The sequence below is a fragment of the Penicillium argentinense genome (genome assembly GCF_028826775.1).
Source record: "Penicillium argentinense strain IBT 30761 chromosome Unknown utg000002l_segment0_segment0, whole genome shotgun sequence".
NCBI lineage: Eukaryota > Fungi > Ascomycota > Eurotiomycetes > Eurotiales > Aspergillaceae > Penicillium > Penicillium argentinense.
In genome coordinates, this window is record NW_026622661.1 from 884,131 (window position 1) to 899,460 (window position 15,330).

At 49.0% G+C, this 15,330-nt stretch overlaps 5 protein-coding genes across 5 annotated transcripts; 2 read left to right on the plus strand and 3 right to left on the minus strand.

Moving 5' to 3' along the window:
- Positions 1-2,730: 2,730 nt before the first annotated feature.
- On the minus strand, positions 2,731-2,916 carry N7532_001209 (uncharacterized protein; the record flags this gene model as incomplete). The annotated part of the gene is made up of 1 exon (XM_056613703.1): positions 2,731-2,916. One exon carries the CDS (start codon positions 2,914-2,916, stop codon positions 2,731-2,733), a length of 186 nt encoding a protein of 61 aa, XP_056478744.1.
- Positions 2,917-5,390: 2,474 nt separating this feature from the next.
- Positions 5,391-7,405, minus strand: N7532_001210 (uncharacterized protein; the record flags this gene model as incomplete). Its single annotated transcript, XM_056613704.1, has 11 exons — positions 5,391-5,508; positions 5,576-5,660; positions 5,719-5,988; positions 6,041-6,137; positions 6,183-6,312; positions 6,362-6,492; positions 6,541-6,626; positions 6,680-6,773; positions 6,821-6,995; positions 7,065-7,220; positions 7,278-7,405. 11 exons carry the CDS (start codon positions 7,403-7,405, stop codon positions 5,391-5,393), a joined length of 1,470 nt encoding a protein of 489 aa, XP_056478745.1.
- A 418-nt stretch (positions 7,406-7,823) lies between these two features.
- Positions 7,824-8,728, plus strand: N7532_001211 (uncharacterized protein; the record flags this gene model as incomplete). The annotated part of the gene is made up of 3 exons (XM_056613705.1): positions 7,824-7,982; positions 8,044-8,418; positions 8,441-8,728. The coding sequence occupies 3 exons, from the start codon at positions 7,824-7,826 to the stop codon at positions 8,726-8,728; spliced, it is 822 nt and encodes a 273-aa protein (XP_056478746.1).
- Positions 8,729-10,817: 2,089 nt separating this feature from the next.
- Positions 10,818-11,214, plus strand: N7532_001212 (uncharacterized protein; the record flags this gene model as incomplete). Its single annotated transcript, XM_056613706.1, has 2 exons — positions 10,818-11,029; positions 11,091-11,214. The coding sequence occupies 2 exons, from the start codon at positions 10,818-10,820 to the stop codon at positions 11,212-11,214; spliced, it is 336 nt and encodes a 111-aa protein (XP_056478747.1).
- Positions 11,215-13,720: 2,506 nt separating this feature from the next.
- Positions 13,721-14,337, minus strand: N7532_001213 (uncharacterized protein; the record flags this gene model as incomplete). The annotated part of the gene is made up of 2 exons (XM_056613707.1): positions 13,721-14,194; positions 14,251-14,337. 2 exons carry the CDS (start codon positions 14,335-14,337, stop codon positions 13,721-13,723), a joined length of 561 nt encoding a protein of 186 aa, XP_056478748.1.
- Between the last annotated feature and the right edge of the window lie 993 nt (positions 14,338-15,330).

Below are 15,330 nucleotides of genomic sequence, written 5' to 3' on the forward strand. Positions count from 1 at the left end.
TGAAAAGGGCCGGCCAGCCTTAAAAGTTAGATAGATTTATCACTCAGATTGGAGGGAGTCTGATCGAGACGAAAGAAGAGCAGGCGATGCGGGGCTTCCAGGAGCTAATGTTAAAGAAGTTAAGAGAATAGGCATGGCCATGTAAACTGTTTTTAGATAATTATTCAAATTCTATAGTTACCTGTCGGAACAAGCTGGAACAGATAGTTTTGTAATCCTTGTAGGCGAATGAGATAGTGGGTAGGCTCAAGTGGAGCCAATCTTCGATGCAAGAGGGTTGTGACGACAATATTAATGCCAAGAACACCAGAAAAGGGTTAATGAATATAACTTCCATCTGTGGGGTAATTTACTGCGCAGATCTACAAAGCGTCTCTACAGTAGGGGATTCGATGTATAATTACGGTATAGTTACAATACGTCCTTGGACGAGGCATGGTCATTACCACCATACTTCTGCCCAACAATTAAAGCGGTGACCCCAAACAGGATTAGTGTATTTCGGATTTATTTTCCGGGAATTAAGTCTAAAGAGTGAGTGGTCAACTTGAATTCGAAAACTACTGTACAATACTCGATTGCATTCATGCAATCAGCACAACGGACATAGTTGTAAAAGTAGTCCTAGTAGCCCGGACACTCGGACTCCTTGCGTTTAGTCACGTAGTTTGTTTTCTCCAAGTTATCCGGTAAGAGCTTTCCAAAGGCTCGCATAAAACACATCCGCTCGTCTCCGCGAAACCCGTCGGCGCATTCTAGAGACGCATTTTCAATATCATGAACCAATTTGCACTTCTCGTTCCAACCTAGGTCTGTTTTGGAGATGAACCAATTCTCTGCTTTTTTAGCGTCTGTTTCTGTTAGTGTGGAAATGACTGGTGATGTGTGCTGGGTATGTACCCCATCTTATGAAGGGAAGGCCAGATGAACTTGCTGATCTTTGGGACATTTGGAACTTGGAGAGCGGTATCGTAGATATAAGATTTCACTGCTTTGGATTGGTGGCTTTTGGGGAGATGTTTCATGTCTCACATTTATATATTGAATGTGCTTGCCTGCGCCCTGCGACCTCTCCTTGCATACTGTTTCATCTTTCGCGCTTCTTTGGCATCACCTCTTCCTGCTCCAGAAACAGACCGGATAAATTTAGGGTGCTGTTACAGGGAGGGCCCCCCTCCTCGCTGAGTCACACCCGTTTCTGCACCTTGACCGCCTTTCTGCCTGGTTTCTTCGGCATTAATGCCTAACTAACTTATTGTTGGAAGTCAAAGTAGTTCAACACCTGACTTCTAAGGCTGTAATGTAATCCTGATCAGCTCACTGGGGAATAAGAGAGTTAGCTCGTGTGTAAAGGGGAAAGTACGAAATTTACCCCGCTTTCGCTTATATTGTTTGTCTGCTTGTTTGCTTCTATTTTGGTCTATTTATATGAGATTGATTCCAACGTTAGCTAGTTAGGCAGTTGAAGGTTCTCATCTCTGAATATTAGCTGTTCTCACCCATCTCATCTTTCCACGTCAATCGAGGTCCAGCACATGACTAAGACGAGTCATAGACCCCGATTGCTGACACTTATTCAGGTTTAGCAGGCTTCAATATCATGCTTAGTCAACTACTCAGCATCTGTTTTCAAAACATCGGCAAACTGCTTTTCTCGGTCAATTTGTATGAACGCTATTTACATATATTAACCATCGAATTCCGAGTCATCCGAGCCAATAACCGCGCCAGCATCTAAGCTGCTGGCACTACCTCACACATGCTCTTCGACATCCTCGACTTCCACAGCTCTCCAACCCCTACGCCGGGTCTGCATCCTGGTGCCTGAGGTTACTCCTACCTGGCTAGCCGCTGTATGTCCTTTTGCCTTCCCTCGGCCACGGCCATGTTCTGCAGCTAGTATGTGTTCAAATGCCGACAGTTCACGTTGTGTTGAGCGTTCAAAAGGTGTAAGCGGTTTAGTAAGCGGGTCCGGAGATGTCCGCTGCGTTTCTGGAGCCTGGATTACCGGTGTTGATGGTGGCTGCTGTATAGGCCGAGATTTAAGGTTATTCCTTCGGCGAGCAGGTCGACCTCGGCGGCATACTGTACGAGGGTTCTGCACTAAGAGAAGAGGGTCAATCGGTGGTGCTTGGCCAATTTTGTACAGATGCCATTGAGGGTGGAAATCTTCAAGGCTAAATGGCCTCTCTTCCTCCATGCATTTAACAATGACATGGATACAAGGGTATCCAGATGTGTTTCTTGAGTTGCAGTAACAGCCAGGAGGAATAGAAGGCTTGCCTTCTGCCGCAGGAATGTAGTTGTTGTACGTCTCTTCAACATAACTGATAACTTTGAGAGAAACGTGCCGAATAATTGGTTGAAAAATTGAATGCAGCTTCCTTGTTGGCCTGCGATCTCGCTCACTTGTAATCTGACTCTTGCTCTTGCTGTATTGCCGGGTGATAACATCCTTGAAGTTATCGAAAACAGGGAGTAGATATTTTGTAGACACATGTAGGTCTTGTTTCAACAGCCAATGGAGCCTTCTGTACGAGAGGTAGAAACCTCACCGAGATGCAGATACTGATCAGTATACATCTTGAGGAAGTTTTCAGGGCAGTCTTCAATCCATTCCTTCCGAATATAATCCTACAGAGTCGAATAAACAGGCGCACTATAGGTATCCTGGAACCGCTCCCTGGCAGTATCGAATTCTGATTGTGAGGACGCATAGATCAGGCGATTCTATCGCTTCATCATCTTATTCCATCCTTTATCAGCGATCTTGACAAGAGCGTCGTCGAGCTCTTTCTTAGTCAACTGAGCTGCAAGTGGAAGAGCAATACCTTCATAAGTGGCCTCAAGCCCTTCTTCTCGGATATTAGCGATATATTTGCAGATTAACGGACGGGCCTTCTTCATCGAATTCATATTCACATGCCAGATACAGATAATCGTATCGGTTTCCGGTCACACTCTATGAATTGCATTGATCAGGCCTGGCTCCTTATCGGTAAGGATTGTAGCGGATTGCAACAGCGGAGAGAAGTCCCGAGGGTCAGATTCCATGGAAGTGGCTCGGATATGATCATATATCTCTCCAAGAAAAACCTGAGAGCCACATCATATGTCTCCTCTTTCTCATCATTGACAAATGCCCAACCAAGGTAAGCTGAGGCGCCAGTACATGTAAACCCAATTATATCAAGTAATGACATATTATATCGATTCGTCTTAGATGTGCAGTCCATCTAGAGAACTCAGGGATAACGCTTTAGCATCTGAAGGCTGGCTTTATGCATTGCGAATAGAACAAGAGGATGACCTCCATCATCAAGCTCCGTACGGAACATCCATTCACCATTGGTTGGAAGCTCCATAAGCAGTGCCTGGATAGGGGTACGGCCATTAAGGAACTCACGGTTGAGTTTTGCACGGAGATTGTTGATATTTGCAGCAATGATACATGAGGATAGATTCTCATTTGTGATAGTAGTCAGAATTTGACGTGTCGGTATCTGGAGATGGAGCTGTGTCTTGATAAATGCCTCTCTCTCTGCAACCTCTCGTTTGCGATGTACAGCATGAACAGATGCTTCTGATGGCTCGTGATCATTATGCCATTGATTCTCCACTGTAAGCTTCCATGGGGTCTCCAAGCGCAGAGGTTGTAGGCGTAGCGTAACCTGGAAATTACGCCCACAAGCGTATGTGTTGGTCTTCATCTTGCGTGTTACAGGCCGTTCGAAAGAAACAGATTCATTCGGTGCCTACAGACGAGAATCTCGAAGATGAAGAAGGAAGGAGAAAGAAAGAAAGTCCGCCAGAAAAAGAGGGCTTAAGTACCCAGCAAACGCGCACCAGCAAACGCGTAGTGCAAACGACCAAAAATTATGCCTCAAACACCCTTCCACGAGGCGAGACTATTCCCAGGTTCATCCGTCACATTGCGGACATTTTCCAAAACAGCTGGTACATATTCACCTCCGCGATCACATTGCAGAGTAACTGTTTTAACGATCCCTCGCTTCGATTTCTTGCTGCGGCGCTTGACAACTGCATACCCCGAAGGCACTACGAGTTCGTTGATTGCATCAATTGCTGCTTCTGGGGTTGAGAACTGCTGATCTAGGGAGGAAGAGGCATCAGTAATGCCTCGGAACGCATGTCGGGGGCATCGGTGGCCGGTGCTGCGTCAGCAGTTGCATCGACAGCTTCATCGGAATCAGACGTATAAGCATTTAGGCCTGAAAGAGCCATGGTAGCTGTGTCGTTCAAATGCGCGAGAAAAGCAGTTTGCCGATGTTTTGAAAACAGATGCTGAATAGTTGACTAACCATATATTGAAGTGAGCTAAACCTGAATAGGCATTAATGCGGAAGAAACCGAAGAAACCAGGCAGAAAAACGGTCAAGGTGCAGAAACGGGAGTGACTCAGCGTGGGGGGCGTCCTTGTAACAGCACCCTAAATTTAGTGGTTCCAGGGTTTTAAAGGAAATGGTGGAGGAGCTATGACGATTTCTTTTAACTCAAGCTATTTCCAGGTATATGTTTTCTTTGTTCCTAAGGGTAGGTGGCCGGTTCAAGCCTTCAAGCACATGAAAGAAGTAAACTGGGCTCATTCAATAAAGGTGGTGGAGTTGGTTCGTTGGTCAGGCTCTCAGGCGCTAACCTCCCTGTACTTCATTCGTTAATGTGGCTGATTCTTTGGAACCACCATATCATGAAGGTTATATGTTCAAGGTGGCAGGATGAAGCTTGGCAGAGATGCGGGAGTGAGGCGAACCTCACTTCTGTCGGGTTCGAAGCAAGAAATGTCCGGCTCTGGGAGAACAAATTCAGGTACTGGAGATGCTGAACCAACATAACCTACATATGATACCATCCCGATCTGGATACCTCCACTCCACACCGGGCGAACTACGAACCCAAGCACAACCACAAGCAGACGAATCGGTCGCAATCTTCGTAACATGTACAACCCAGTCCCTGGTCTTACTCATCGACTTCAAACAAGAAGACGAAAAATTTTTGGCCCTACGTGATGGAAATACTAACCACCCTCCGCAAAAGCGGGTACTTGACCTCTACAAACGGGGTGGTGATGATCCCAACGCCCCATAACAATCGGGCCACTGTCTTTCAGCCGTATCTTACAGGAGCAGTTGGCTAAGCTGCGGAATCAGATTCGCACGGCTCACCACCTTGGACTTAAGGTTCGGTACCGTACCGGTCGATGCCGTAGTGGTCGGTTGGGGTTAGGAATTATGTTTGGAGGGCTCTTGTGAGAGAGGGTGTTGATGTGCTTAATTTCGGCCATTATCAAGTATTCATTCTTGATGTACTATCATATCTCCACCAGTGTCATAATCTTTCTGGAAATCTCCCGTTATATAAGCATCGTCTCACAGAACCAGGATGAATTCCGGGTTACGATCATCGTTATATCCACTGTACTGATCGTACTTGCCCTTCCGCTTGTCACGGTTTACCTTTGCACAGTAGAGCACATTGAACAAGATCCTGCGAGTATTAGTATCCGCGCATTCGAATTTCGAAAAAGCAAAACGATATTGAAGCTGGGACTCACATAAACCACGCAAAAACCAGTAACCCAAGAATAATCGTATGTCCACGATGATACAAAGGTTTATCACGCGAAGGATAGTTGAAAGCTAGAGACTCATCAATACCAAGACCGTAAACGAAGAGCAGACAAAAGGGGCGACTCACTAGCAACAAAACCACCACAATTCGCAATAGCCAACTGCAATGCCGAGGTCGTCGCCCGCTTATAATGTCCCGCCGAATTATTCGACATCCATACCAGGATACACGGAACGCTAGCATACATTCCCGTCGCCATGAGGAAGGTCATTCCATACTGGACCTGGGGATTATCGATGTTCGCGATGACGGCGTATCCGACAATGGCGATGGGGAGAGTGAAGAGCATGACTACGCCTCGAAGACGAAGACGGTCTGAGACGAAGGCAACCAGAACTATCCGTGATGAGTATAAGATTTTCGGAAGAAGAAGGGAGGGAGGACTCACCGGTGAGGACTGCGGCGACGGCGTAGGGGATGACAGACCAGAGCTGGACTTCGTTTGCATCTTTGGCGAAGCCGAGGCTTTCGATTATTGTGGGGAGCTGGGCTTGTTAGATTCTGATCTTCGGCTGTGAGGGGGAACGTACGAATAGGCCGAAGGAGTAGAGGCCGGATAGGATTGCAAAGTATGCGGTGGCGGAGAACCAGACCTGTGGCTCGAGGATACCGCGGCGGACTTCGGACCACCGGAAGCCGTCGTGTTCGGCAGTTAATGTTCTGCAGATGTAAGTGAAGGGAATTGTAGGAAGATGGGGGATGATCCTACCCATCCGAGCTCTTGGGATTGTCAAGCAGAAGCCGGTCTCGTCCGAACTCCTTTTCTTCGGTTGTCAAGAAGGGGGCAGTCTCCAGGCTATTCGGGAGGACAACGAAGCTGAGGCCGCCAGCAGCAAATGTCTGTTTATTGTTAGCTTAGAGCTCAACCTGTAGTGGGAGAGCACTTACCAGCAGTCCCTCAATGATCAAAATCCATCGCCAACCCTCCAGCCCGCCACGCGGACCAATCTCATACAGTCCACGAGCAAGAAGACCTAACTCGATCAGTATTTGTCAATAGAAAACCAGCCAAAGAAGGCTTGCTCACCTCCAAAAGCCCCCGACAAAGACGCAGCCGTGTAGAATAGGCCAATGCGCAGAGCAAGATCACCTCGTCTGTAGAATGCAGACAGGTACAAGACCTGTTGACGTCAGCGTCGATTCCACAGGATATCACAGCAGCACATACCATTCCTGGAAGCAATCCACCCTCTGCAATGCCGAGTAATGCTCGCACGGCCGTAAACTGAGCGAAGTTCTGCACAAACCCCAAGCACATTGTGATAATTCCCCACAGCGCGGTCAAAAACGGCAACCAGATCTTCGGCGAGGCCTTTTTCAGGACGAGGTTGCTCGGCAGTTCACTAGATAATCAGCATGTGGATGTACCCAAGGGGTGTTGTCAAAAAAAAATTCCATTGCGAGTTGCTTACCTGCAGACATAAGTGAGATAGAAAACCGTAAGCCCAACGTCATACTGCTGATCCGAAATATTGATATCCTTCTCCAGCCCATAAATCTTTGCATTGCCGACATTCGTACGATCCAAAAAAGAGCAGAGGAAAAGCAATGCCAGCATCGGCAGGATCCTATCCCCCGTTAGCTAAGCGCTCATGTCAAGGGGTGACGAAAGGGGCTCATCTCACCGCGTATCCAGCTTGAACAGAATCCTTCGCGCAAGTTTCTGCTGATGCACCTCATCGCCAAAGCGATTGAGAGGACTCTCGTATACCTTACTCTCTTCCAGCTCTGCAGCGACGGGCTTTGGATCCATGATACTAGAGGTTCTTAGGACGATGCGGTGCAAGTTGCAGGTGCAGGGTACAGGTAAAATGCAGAAAGGAGGACTCTGTCGACCGCGCGGACACAAAAGGCGAGCTCGGGCTGCACTTCTAGCGCCGACGCCTGCCCTGAACAATTCCAGCGAACCCTGCGAATGCCGACAGAGATCGTATTGGCTCCACAGCCAAGTGACATTAGTGGGAACGCAGCCAAGCAAGTCCCCCCGCACTTTCCCCGGACTAGCGAAGCTTGGTCAGACTATTACTAATGATATCAGATATACGCGTAATTTACGTATTGTTGGTATCTTTGCCCTCGGCGCGCATTTCTGAGTGCCGAGGCCGACCGGCCAAGTTCCCGAGGAGCGCCCGCTTTACCCTCGACAGCTCCTTGTCGGTGCCAGTGCCAACATGTCGAAGCTCTCGGCCAGCCTGAAGGCGCTGATTAACAGCCCGGCAGCTCGTCCGCATACACTGCCGGCGCCGAAGAATATTACAGCTATTTACCAGGACATCCAGCAGTCTGCCAAGGCGCATAATGTCTCGCAGCCGTCCTGGCTCGCGCTGTCGGTAAGCGCCTGGAGATGTTGCAGCTGCTCGTCGCAGGGATTGGAAGGCTCACACGGTGTAGACCGCAGCAACGATGACAATGAACTCCCCCGAGTCCCTCGCCGCCCTCTTCACCCTCACCTCCGTCGAAGCAAACAACGACCTCGAAATCGCCGAGCTAATGCGCGAAATCGGGCTAAAGTGCATAAGTTTCAACGGCATTCCGCGAACAATAAACAACCTCAACGCCTTCAAAGCAAGTCTGCCCGAGAATATCAGCGACAGCCTCTCTACGACCCCCACCCGCACACCCACACCGACCAACATAACCAACATCGCAAACCGCGGCCACTCCCTCTGGACCTCAATCTACCGACCTTTCGAGAAAAAGCTGTACAGCAAACTCGCCTCCTCACACCCCCGACCTCCCCGTCATAATCCTCAACGCGCACTACGGGTCCCTCCTCTCCGATCCAGAGCGGGAAAATCCGCGGACCTCGGCTGGTCGGCTTGTCACGTCCATTATTGCGATTGCATGTTTGCGTGCGCAGTCGGGCGTTGCGCCCCAGGTTCTGTCGCATATTTTTGGACTGCGGAAGGCGCTGGAGGATGGGTCTTGGACTGCGGATGTTGAGAGTGAGGAGGGGGCTAGGTGGTTGGCAAGTGATGCGGGGAATGAGTGGATTTTGAACAGTGTTGATCGGATTGTTGAGGCCATTGGGCAGGGTTCGGGGTCGAGTTTTGCTTCGCCTAGAGCGAAGTTGTAAATACTGTCAAACCTCGCCGAGGCTAATACGGCGTAGACAGGTCTTGTATATATGTGTATAGTCTGTCAAGATAGCATTCTTTGCTCAATAAGTCAATGCAATGAGTCAATCTACTCCGAAACCGCCGTGCTTTAACTCTGAGACAATCGGTGCCACTCTATCTTACATCCCAGTTCCTCAGGCTCGCCAGACTCAAGCATAGAAACAATTCCACGTTTCTTTCCAGGTCCTGGCAAATTGTTCTCTTAGAGGCAAAATCCTCCAATGAACACTTCTGATCTGTGCCATCAGCCATTTCCCGCTCGTTTCTCCTGGGAAGAAGACACTCGGTGCATGCGGCCAATTCCGCTATACTGACATATTTGTTATGCCAACACTCATCAATAGTCTCATCAACGACTGGATCTCTGCCAAGTTCTGGAAACTTCATGTTCTGCAACAACTCGCAACGATTGGGACCATGCACATTCAGATCCTCATCAAGTCATCGATCACCATAAACATCAAATCCATAGTTGCTGTAATATTCGCGGGCCTTGAAACCCCGCAGTTTAACATTGCCTCTGATAACCTTCCGCATGGAGGCGTACAAGCTTCGAAAATTGTCCTAATCTCCGCCGTTTGGTCAAGATCCGACAACTTCAATCTATCCCAATCGATGAGAACGTCCTTCGGTCGTAGATCGCCGTCCGCGAGATTGAGCGATTCAAAGCGACGGCTTAAACGAGGTCATTCATCCACTCTTTTCGAAGAGATAGTGGTTCCAGTTTCTGCAGTTTTGCCACCACGCTGGTGCGTCGATCTCAGCTATGGTTTTCTTGGTTCCTGGAAGAGAGGATTTCATCAGGCAAGAACCTTCGCAATAGCTTGGAATGTTAAATGCAGGTTATGGGGACCCCACCTGGCATGTACTCGAGGAAAACGGCATTTTCTGTGGAGTAGAAGCACTGCACCGCAGAATGGCATGGCGGATGTTGACCGAATATGTCGCAGATCTTGACTTGTTTTAAAACTGTTGTCTGTCGAAATCGTCGGCTCGGGGGACTTTGATTACGATGCGGGGGGTGGACTTCGCCGACGAATTAGATGCCTCCGCTTCAGATCCAGTGCACCCCTGGAAATTGCTGTGTGATGCTCATCTGTAATTGGGAATGACACTGACTGCAAGAGGCGGTGCGAGTAGAAGATGATGTGTTAAAAGGGGCGAGAGATGGGCAAACAAAGTGATGGAGGTTGAGAAGTTCGATGCGTGAATTTCAAGACTTCATTGCGTTTTTGACTGGGTGCATGAATTCCCTCCTGCAGGAACCACCCTAACTCGACCATTGACGTACGTTGCATTGTCCTTCGTTCTCGAGTCGTAGCAAGTTCTTTGGGGGCATCGGTTTTAACAGACTATTGTGGAGCTTCGGTTATAACAGTCTGGGGTATTGGCCACAATGAAAAAAGCGTTTATTTGGACGAACACTTTATTTAGCAGCAAGTTTTACGCATGACATCCCCGACACTCCGAAGGAAAAGCCATGATAGATTGTTGGGAATCGGTACTCACAAGCAGATAGTTTCTGCTTCAGCTCATGGCCTTCGAAATGTGATGGACTTCGGCCAAGACGATCGCCAACCATAAATCAGCCGCAAGTCATAAAACCAGCCCCCAAACATGGGGCAAATGCCCCGTTTTACAGCATTTGCCGGTCATAAAAAGGTATGAAGTAGATTCTTCAGGATATGATCATTACTAGAATCCACTTCATAGATGCACAAACTAAAACGGACTTCTATACTACTGCAAAGCAATCTTGGCACATCGGGCAAAGACGTCGGGCGAGAGAAAGAACGGTCTTCTTCTCTTTTGAAGACATGCCGAACGAGGTCATCGAGGAGCAGGAAAAGGTATATAAAGGTTCTCACTATTTGATTTTCAGTCCGTCATTCATCCACACCATCACATATTCAAGATCACTCATCCAAGTCTTCAAGCTCACAATCTTTCCGACCTTTCGAAAGCAATCATGCATTTCGCGCTTCCCACCCTTATCCTAGCAGCCCTCGGCCTCCCAACTGCAATGGCAGGCCCAATGCTCCGCACATGGTCCACTACACCCGCAACTCCGCGGGATTCGGTTCGGGCGGAAACACCGTCACACCCGGCGGCGGCAGCACGCTCTACGATGGCGACGGAAATGATATCGGCAAGTACGATGGTGATAAATCTGTGCGCTCGGACTTAATCACTTTTGTCTCTGACTCGCTGGAAGACGCTTTTTCGTGGATCGCGGAGTGTGGTGGAAGTGGCTTCAGGTACGTCGTTTCCAACGCTTGCGAAATCATCTTGGAAGGTACTGACAGAGTGTGCTCTCAGCAACTGCCACGGTGCGTACGCTACTCAGACTCATATTGATGGTGAGGAGCCTACTAGTGAGACCAACTTCTATGGCCTTGGGGAGTCTGTTGAGTCGGATTGTACTGTTTACTTTAATTGTTAGAGGATCTTCTGATGGTGGAATGAGTACTGGACTTATCCGGATTGGATTGCACTGCAGTTGGTAAGCATTCTCGTGTACTAAATATGGTCACCCAGTCTTGACGGAGACTCGTTTCTTGTTTGCTTCGAGGTTCCAATACGTTTATGTCAATTGTATCCGCCAGCATATTTGTACTCAGTGTACTCAGGTTCCAGTCCACTCCGTTATCAATGCCCAGGTTCCTCATGCATTCGATGACGTAGCACAATTGCTCGTATTGTTTCTGCAGCCTGGTTCACTCTTCAACACAAATTTCATCTGGCCGAGCTCAAGCTGCAATTCCCGCATCTGTGCTCTCTTTCCCCGTAGGAGCCTTTGGGCACTTTTGGCCTCTGGACGCTCCCAAGCCAGACTCTTATTGCCCTCAATCCTCGCACCCTGTGCTTGTACTCCGTTTCAAGGCATGTCAATTCCTCACCCTTATCTTCGTCCTCGTTAATTGACAGCTTCCTCATTCCCTCAACAACCTCGCACAGAATCTTTCGGACTGGCTTGACTCTGTGCTTTCACACCAGGGTATTAATACCCTTGATCAATTTGAACTATTCCCTTACCAGGCGTGTCCACTCGTCGTCGTTGATGCTCACTTTGCTGTTCTAAATTCTCGAATTCCCGGAGTTTGGCTTAGCGGGACTGTCCTCTTGCCGGTGGTGGACAGAGACTGGATGTTCACCTTGAACAAGCGGTCGGGAAGAATATCTAGATGCTGCTGGAACGGGGCATTCTGTCCATATGCGTGAGCTTCCAGGTCAGATAGTCGGCATAGTCAGGGAGACTTACCAGCAGCGGGTTCATCACCCTGAGAGTGTGGCCATTGAACCGGGTCTGACCACGTTCCTGGTACCCGTCACTCCAGTCATTCTTTACTACTGCAGAGGAAAGCAAGACCTAGAAACCTTTGAGTACCATACCTTTCCATTTTTCTCATCTGTCTTTCTTCCAGCCACCCATCCGTCGACGTTGAACTCGGTTATCATCCCCCGACCCCAAAATCCAGGTATCGGTAACCCTTCGGCTGCTTCTGCCAAACAGAGAATGGCAAGAAGATCATTCAATCGCGACAAAGATGTCAGGTTGGCGAGTCGAAGACGGCAATGGTATAGTGAGAAGAATAGGAGGGATCTCTCTCCCTGGGGATGTCAATAAGAGACCGGCTATTGGAATCGGAATCGATTTCGCAGTCGTTTTTCAGGCGAAGTTTCTTCGCCGGAGGATTGAGTAAAGGTAGACATCGCAAATTCGAGTAAGCGGGGACTTTCTCCACGGTGTTTCGTGACCCGCTTCATCTTCATAGGCATCCAGGAAGGTTAAAAACGCCTACATGTGGTCCTGTAGGATTCATCCTCGATTCATGTCAACGTGGCTCATAGTGGGGATGAGTGTGATCAGCAGGCCTTGTTTCGATCTTGGGTCTGGGTTGTTCGGATATGTTGAGAAGTGAAGAATTCGGGAAGAATTTCTGGTATGAAAGTGAGAAGGAGTGAAAAACTGCTTTCGGCAGAGTACAATCCTCGAGGAAGTGAAACAGAGGCAGATGTCGACGGTGGTTGAATGGAGGAGGTTGGTTTTGCAGGATATATATGAGATTTATTGGTGACCTCTCGCAGTCAAGAAGGGAACAGAAACGTGTACAGTTTGGCCGTAACGGGTCGCCTGTCTCTGCGGTCTTATGCGTAAACGCATTAGACCGTAACGTCAGAGAAGGCCCGTCTGCGCTCCCTCGTAGGGAGGCAATGTGTCTGTATATTGCAATGCTGGTTTCTATATACAGAGGGGAGGTGGGAGGGACAAAATCGAGTCTTGACTGCGTGAGAGACGACAAGCTACCACCAGAGGCAAGCAACTGACTCTTCAGAGGCAGTTGTAGGAGGAAGGAGCCCTCCGTAATGTCGGTGTAGATGTCACGTGAGACAGCGTGGGCAACGTGAGGCAACTCCAATAAAACTCCTCCCTTTAAGACAACGTTTGCTCACGTGACGCGAGACGCCCGAATCTTCAGGAAAGAGCCTCGGCTACATGATAGGACAGGTTGGTACGAGGATACTCGGATGTCCATACTGAAATTTTATGGGTTTTATTATTCATTATGCAATTGTTCAAGAGATCTATAAGGTGTACGGATACTTTGTCGCTGTAGCTACGCACTCGGTTATCTACGAAATTACTGCCCTCCACAACGAGGCCTACGACAAGTACCTGAAGACAGAAACTTTTGAATGTTAGGAGAATGGGAATGGGACTCACCTGGTGCCGGAAGAATCATCATTTCTCGAAAATACTATCAGCTGCTAGTAAGTTCGGCCCGGCAAAGGATCATGCGGGGAACGAAAGGATTAACAAGGATATTTAAACTCACCTCCATCCGAGACAAGCATGTCTCACAAAAAGGACCTGACAACCAGAACAAAGCCAATTCCTGACACCCTTTGAAAAAGTTGACCTCCGTGAGTGTACGACGTGAAAGTACTCACTCGCTCATGGGAGTACAGTCAAGACTTGGTGTACCTCCAGTCATGGGCGTATCTTCGCCCATGGGCGTACCTGTGCCGAAGGCGTCGAAAAGGGCCTGTGGGACCACCAAAGGGGTTGACACGCTGGCACCGTTATTCTCAGCCGGTTGGTTGTCCAATAGCAGCTGGCCTCGGCGAAGGTCGTCGCTGGCATAGTTGGCCTCAGCAGGCTCGCTAGCGGCGCGTTTCTGGCGACGGTTCTTCTTACCGCTCTTAAGAAGACGAGGGTCAGCGCGGTGGGTGTTGGTATCATCCTTGCCGGTGTTGCCTCTGCGCTCTCGAACGTACCGTTGGTGATGCCCGTCAGACACGGCAATGATTTTGCCCATCCTGGGCACGCGGGGAGTTTTGTTACCCGTGCGGGTAGAGGGAGTCGGGAGGCCATTGGCCGGGACATTTGCGGGGGAAGCAGCGGCTTCGCGGGCAGCCTTCTATAACATGTTCATTAGCTATCCGGACATTCATGACCAGGGGATGGGCAACGGACTCGCTGCTTCTTTGTTTGGACCCGGACATTGCCAAGACGGTTGGCAAGGTGGTCGATGCTGTTGTTCAGTTCGGCCCCAGCCCTCATGGCCTCCTTTGCTGCCAGCTGTACTTCTCATTAGCTTCCCTCAGATCGAAAACACAACAACGGTCTGCGGCCATTCAAAAATAACACAACATTGGGTCACGGGATTTGGGAATCATACCTTGTCTTCGTGGCGGGACTGTGCATTAGGGTGAGGGGTTTGGTGGGGGGGGATCTTCTCCCTCACCACCGGCGGAAACAGAAAGGCTGTTCATTTAGCACTGTGTGCCAAGAAGAATGAGAATGAGTAAGAATAAGGGGGGTTGGAATCACCGTCCACAAAGAGCAGCTTTGTGCTTTGTGAGAAGGGAGGCTGGACGCGGAAAGCGGGTGATGTGGAGACGTGTCAAGCCAGAACAGAGACGGTTTTTAAGGCGTGCGTGGACAGCCGCCGCATCCAGCAATTACTGTGCCCAGGTCATGTGCCCTCGCTTGCAGCGGTGAGAAAACCCTATTATGATTTGTAGTATCCTACAATTGTCGAGCAGTCCTCCTGTCAATTGTATCTCGTTGAGTGATTAAAATTGACACTGCAGTGGTTCATTTAATATTCTCTTTTCGTTTATTTGAGCCTCATCCGACTCCCGGAACGGAGTGTGACGATGGAATGTAAATCCGCGGCAATCGGGCATCCGCAGCGAACAATCCAGGTGGTATATGAGCTGAAGCCTTCATGACTATCGAAAGGCCGTTCTTCAAGGTTTCCAGTTGAGCGGCGAGAGGATCATTACATATGCTAGCGAGCAATGGTCGATGTAGCAGATATGTCGTATACCTTTTAGGTAAGCGCGGAAGATAGTTAGGGAGCGGTAAAAAAGTCGACACGTGAACCTACACGTTTAGTCCCTCTACGAAATCACCTGCTGTGTCAACTGCGTCTTCGGGGATGACAATAAACAATAGAAAGCAAATACTGCAGCCGTTAGAGGAAAGAGGGAAGGGGATGGTACGATGGTACTAGCAATGATGTTCACTCAGTCGAAGCAGGGATTGGAA